The sequence below is a fragment of the Rhea americana genome, unplaced genomic scaffold (assembly GCF_003343005.1).
Source record: "Rhea americana isolate MKP2758 unplaced genomic scaffold, rheAme1 scaffold_72, whole genome shotgun sequence".
In the NCBI taxonomy this organism is placed as follows: domain Eukaryota; kingdom Metazoa; phylum Chordata; class Aves; order Rheiformes; family Rheidae; genus Rhea; species Rhea americana.
The window spans coordinates 48,873-54,872 of record NW_028186890.1 but is presented as its reverse complement, the minus strand read 5'-3'; the positions used below and the strand labels follow the sequence as shown (position 1 = coordinate 54,872).

Genomic DNA, 6,000 nt, shown 5'->3' with positions numbered 1-6,000 from the left:
CCTACCTGCTCTCTTTTACTGTCTTTCTAGGTGTCATCCTGGGTGCACTGTGTGGGGGTCTTCTTCGTCTAGCAACACCTATTGACCCTGACATAATCATGTTAATAGCCTTCCCAGGGGATATACTTATGAGGATGCTAAAAATGTTGATCCTTCCTTTAATTATCTCCAGTTTAATCACAGGTAAGATCTATTAGCCGTAAGTACTTTAAGATGCTTGCTACAGATATCACCTGGTTTGCTTTTTGTGACGTAGAAAGAAGAGTAATGTGATCCTGTCAGGGATTTTGCAGCTGCAATGTGTATTTCAGGATTCATTTCTGATTAACTTTATTGGCTTTAGTAGGTAGACGCTCCAGTGAATTTCTTTTCAAACACATGCACGCGTACTACCCTCTTGAACATCAAAATTTTATTAATATGCTGTTTTACCTAAAAGTCCTAAATCCTGGATTGGACCTTGTAGCTATGATGGCATGACACTAGAAAACCTAGCCTCCTTAAAGCTGTAGTGTCAGCCAGAATATGACCCGTTTTCAGCACTGAAGAGCAAAAGACGGTATGATACCTGCTCTGTTTTCATTGTCTCCTTCGCAGTTAGATGGAGTCTCAAATGCTTCTACTCAGATTTGCAACAGCAGGTAGTGTTCATGTAAGAACTGGAGAGAGAGAGAAAGAGAGAGAGAAGCTTCAGTACTCTAGCTAGTGGTGAAAATTTCAGTAGGACAAAAAATATCTGTAGGTGGTCATTAAAATTGGCAAATTATACAGGATTTTCTGTGATGATCATTGAATTGCATATTGATTCTCAATTTAATTGTTTTTTCTTTCTTAAAATAAAACATCTGCAGGACTGTCTGGTTTAGATGCTAAAGCAAGTGGYCGACTGGGTACAAGGGCCATGGTCTACTACATGTCCACCACTATTATTGCTGCCGTGCTGGGTGTGATTCTGGTTTTAGCCATCCACCCAGGGAATCCAAAGCTCAAGAAACAGCTAGGTCAAGGGAAGAAGAATGATGAAGTGTCTAGTCTGGACGCTTTCTTGGATCTGATCCGAAACCTGTTCCCTGAAAATTTAGTCCAAGCGTGCTTTCAGCAGGTAAATGGTTCTATTCTGTGGCAATATTTTTTCAAACATCTTTTATTTACTAGGGATGTCGGTAGAGTTAATGTCTTTGCATAAGTGGAAGACAGAAATGATGATGAAAAGAGAAGGTAGATGCTTCCAGGTCTTAGGTTTTGAGTGGGTAAATGAAAGAACATTGTTTATGGCTGCTTTGTTTTATATTGTAGTTGTTCTTTTTTTCCTAGACTTTTTAAGGAAGATTATGTTTAGTCCATTGTTAAGTGTTCTTAAAATGCTTCCTCACTTTGTGTATGATGTATATGGTCATGAGTGCTGGCTTGGGGCTGAATGGTGGAGGCGTTATGTCATCTTTCACCTTGGTTGAATTTGGTCTCAGTCTTTAGTTACTGAGCTCAACAGTGCCCTGTGCGTAACATATGAATGGTTGTCATTCGGGCCGGGTGCCAGCGGAAACGTACTGCTAAAACTAAGCTCTCCTAACTTTGATTTGCTGCAGTAGAGTCCAGACTATATAGGGATAATATAGTCAAGTGGCTGACCTACCTACAGGTGGCTCCATCAGGCCAGCTTTGAGGCTTGCTGGGAGAGCAGGTGGCTGACACTGTGTGTTGCTTGCTGCTTAGGTAAATAATTTTGTCTAAACACTTTTTACCAATGCTTAATCAAAATGGCTTTGCTTTGAGGGGTAAAAGCAACAAAAATTCATATTCCCTGATCTCTGTTTTAGCCTACTCCTTGTTGTGAACTGCTTTTTCCAACTACTAAATTGTTTGGCAGTAAGGCAGACTCTATTTTGTTAAACCAAACAAGGTTTGTTGCCAAACCCATTCTTAAGTGTTCCTGAATGAAGTGGCATGATAGCTGGAGCTGTGGTTTAGGCCAGAGAATAGGATGAAGAGAAGTGGGGGGTATGATGGGGGGGTGGAGGAATGGAGGGCAAACTAAGTTGCCAGAAGGACTTGGATTGCTTCACTTCTTCCTCAGACTTTCACATAAAAACACATGGTCCTTTGGGGTTTAAAGAGAAAACATTCTCAATATTTCCAAATCATCTTGGGAATGGCAGTCATGTGGTCAGACTGTGGTTGGCTAAATACCACATGTAATGTGAAATGTGTTTTTGCAAAACTGAGTGGGGGGAGAAGAAGGCACTTGTGTTTTTATTTCCTTTCCCTAGTTTAAATTATGGAAGTGGGAAAATTACATTTTGTCTGTTGGAAGTGGTTGAATATATAGACAAAGAGACAAAAAATGGGAGGAATGAAGAATTAAGCTACCAATGTCTAATAGTTTTCTTGGAAGCTTTATATTGTTTTTTCAGTGTATGTAATATTAGTGTTTAGTACACTGCGCTAGGGGTGGATCACCAGTTCCACTGATAGTTCTTTCAAGCTTAGCTGCCCAGACCTATTTCAAAGCCTGCAGAAGTCAGTGGATGGAATTCTGATTTCAGTGATGTGTGAAGGATAGGCCCTGGTGAGCTGTTTGGCTTTCATATATCTCATCTTGTCGGATTCCAAAGTAATTGTTGGAGAAAGTCTCTGCCACAAAAACACCTTTCATTTGTGTAGTAAGTCAGACTCCTTTCCTAAAAGTACTTGTGCCTCCTATTATCACTTCCTCCTCAGTAAAGGAGTTAGGCTCTACTTATCTCTCCCTTTATTTGCAGGGAAATTTATCTTCTTTTCATGGTGTAGTTTCTCTTCCTACATTCATATAGTGCCTCCCATAAGCAGTCAGTGTTTCCAGGTTGCCTTAGCAGGAGGCAATTTTTGCAGAATTTTTGCCAAGAATGATTTTGAAGTGTGCCCAGCAGTGGTGCTGCGCAGCAGTGATCTACATGGGTGGCTTACGTACCCTCCCGTGCTATCAGGCCAAGAACGATGAAGAGATTCAGCTGCAACTTAGGTGCAGCTCACTTGAAAACTGAACTCAGAACTTCATGGGATTTCAATGGAAATTTCAATATTTCTTGAATTTTTTATGGTGCACAAAAAATGYTTGATTTGTAATGAAAAGTGCTATTCCAGCAGAAACTTGTGATCTTATGTGCCACGAAAGAGAATTAGACTTTTATGTCTAAATATGTAATACAGGATAATGACTGTGACATTCAGATGCTTTTCTAGCCTCGGATGTTGTTATCAGAACCTGAAGTTTATGTTAGGCTCAGCATTTGTAGTGACTGCAGGCCTTATGCAAAGAAGGGCTGGGGGCCTCTGACTCAACTGGCTGTAGTGGCATTTGTGAGTGCTCAGAATCTAATGTTTTACATTTTATTTCTGTGGCTCTACTCTTACATTCTGGACACCTCGCATAAAAAATAATGTGCTGACAACAGTCCTCAGATAAARTTTAACTCAGGAAAAAGTAAACATGCAGAAATGTTGACTAGTTTCAAGACAACTGAAGAGTTTCTCATRTAGTGTCTATGCTGGTTTTCTGTCTATGTCCCTTTCATTCTGTAGATTCAAACAGCAGGTTTTGAAAGGAGAGAAATAAGATATTTTAAAATAGCATGTGAATGTGGACATAATGGACCACAGTACAATGTGCCATCCCAACAAGAAGGAGATGCAAATATTGTTTGGAAGGTTAACACACTGGTTCTGATGTCTTGCTCAGACGTGTTTCTAGGAACACGGAAAGCAGGGAGCAGATGGGTAAGAATGGCAAAACAGTCCTCACCATTTTGCCTGTCCCAGAGCCATGAAGAAGCAGGAAAGGGTCAAGGTGGCAAAGTGGGTGGAAAAGGTGGTCCTTTCTGGTCCTTTCTCAAAGCAGCAAGTCGCCGATCTCTCTCTTTCCTTCTTCCTCTCTCTTTTTTTTTTTTTCTCCCCCCCCAGTAATAAAATCAAGCCCATTTCTCCCACTACTATTCCTTGTCAGCTTTCCCTGCCTTGGTTGTGTCAGGAGTGGTCCAGATCTATTCAGAAGTTGATCTCCCCTTTTCTGAGGTGGCAAAATTTGATTCAGTTAGTGTCTGGCAGCTTAGCTAGTTCTTCTGTTATCTGTCACTCAAAATATTTTAATTAGAGAGCTCAGGGGCCTATGTGTTTTCCATTTTGAGCTCTCACAAACAAACACTAAATGAACTGCTGGAAATATCATAAGTTTCTGATTGAAGTTAACCATCAAACTATGATTAGCTTGAGCTGGACAGACCAGACTTGCGGTAGAGTTGCTGCTGTGGCTGATCTTAGAAGTGCTTGTCTTTCAGAGATAAATGAATTATACCTATGTGTAAAAGCACCATTTGTGAAACAACTGAAAAAAAGGGCTAACTGTCTGTAAAATGTTACGTGGTAGTGTAAAGAACAAGTATGTGCTGTCCTTTTCACACCAGTGTTGTAAAGAAGGCTCCCAAGGCTTTGTGACACTTGGAAATATTGAAAAAAAAAAACAGATTTATATTTAGAAGAGGGCATAAGAGGTTGTGGAATGCATGCCTAATCCTTTAAAAAGCTCTTTCTCTGGAATTTCAAGTGAAGATTTTTTCTATTTCCTGATCTCCCATATGGATTATGTTCAGTCTGATTCTATTCCTTTCTCTCTATTGCCTTCAGATTCAAACTGTCACCAAGAGAGTGCTGGTGCCACCACCAATTGAAGAACCATCTAATGTCACTGGCTCTGCTTTTGCTATGATGAATGAGACAGTGCGGGAAGCACCACCAGAAGCCCAGCTGGTCATTAAGAAAGGACTTGAATTTAAGGATGGCATGAATGTCTTGGGTACGGAAACTTTTTACCTGTCATATATATATATATAAATATATATATATTACATGTATGATATAGCTTTTGGCTGTGACTTCGTAGCCAGTGTTACCTGATCTGCTCCTCCATCAAGTTTAGCCCCTACAAATAATCATCAAATGTTATCACCTACTAGTTGCACATTGGTCTCAGAGATGAAAATCTTATAGTCTTAGTAGAAATATGACTAGATCAGAGAAACTATCAGGCAATTATCTTGGACTGGCAACTCTGCAGGTATTTTGGAGTGTAGGAGGCAACCAAAATATCTTTTCATCCTTGAAGCAGCCTACCTAGACTTATACTAATGCATATTGGCAAAACAGTAGGGGGTAAAGCTTCAAAAGCCAATGCTTTACCCAACCCTGTTGAATTTGAGTTCAGTTGTTTCCAGTAGGTTTCTTGGGCATACTGAACTAGAATTTGGTCTGAGGCATAGCCTGGAGTGATAGATGGGGTGTGAACTGCACCACCCAAGAAAAATCCCAGAGAGGCTTGACACATCTCTGAGTCACAACTCCCTCCCTGTTCCATCTTGGTGGCTGACCTTTACCAGCTGCAAATTATGAATAACCACCATCATGCCATCTTGTCTGTACAAGCCAGCACGTGGGGGTAGTACAAAGAAGGTTTTGCCTATCTCTTACCCCTTTCTGAAGCACCTGTTCTAACCAGGGAAAACTGGGGGTTTGGAGTGGAAGGGGAATGAAGGGCCACCACAACTCTCCTGTTTTCTCCTGCATACCTAAACTCTCGGTTTTATCAGCCCAGGAAAGCAGGCTTCCACTAACATCATTGGGCAGAGGAGCCACTTTCTTGAAAAGGTGCAAACTGGCCTTTTGCACTCTGTGTGAGGCAGCAGCTTATTGCTCATACTGTTGCCCTCAGCTATTTCTTCTCACTTGAAGCTCTACTTGTGTGCTAAAATGAAATGAAAGCAGGCTTCTCCTTCACCTTCTTACTTTCTGGACTTGGGTGAAGTTGGTCACAAGTTAGCCCTCAATTTGTAGCRCACGTCTGCATGCCTACGTCTGCACACCTACACTTAAACATGCATGTGCTCTGACACAGGGCAGAGGCTCACACTGATATTTATTTACAGAAGCTGTCTTAAGAGTGGGACGGTGTGTGGCAATACCTAAACCGCTGCT

General features: G+C 41.1%; 1 protein-coding gene across 1 annotated transcript in view; it reads left to right on the top strand.

Annotated features, from left to right (window-relative positions):
* Positions 1-6,000, top strand: part of SLC1A2 (solute carrier family 1 member 2) — an 88,650-nt gene that overhangs the window by 61,124 nt on the left and 21,526 nt on the right. The window contains exons 3-5 of the mRNA XM_085321894.1: positions 31-183; positions 852-1,102; positions 4,657-4,825. Of these exons, the coding sequence (XP_085178020.1) occupies positions 31-183; positions 852-1,102; positions 4,657-4,825 (573 nt within the window). The remainder of the gene's footprint in view (positions 1-30; positions 184-851; positions 1,103-4,656; positions 4,826-6,000) is intronic.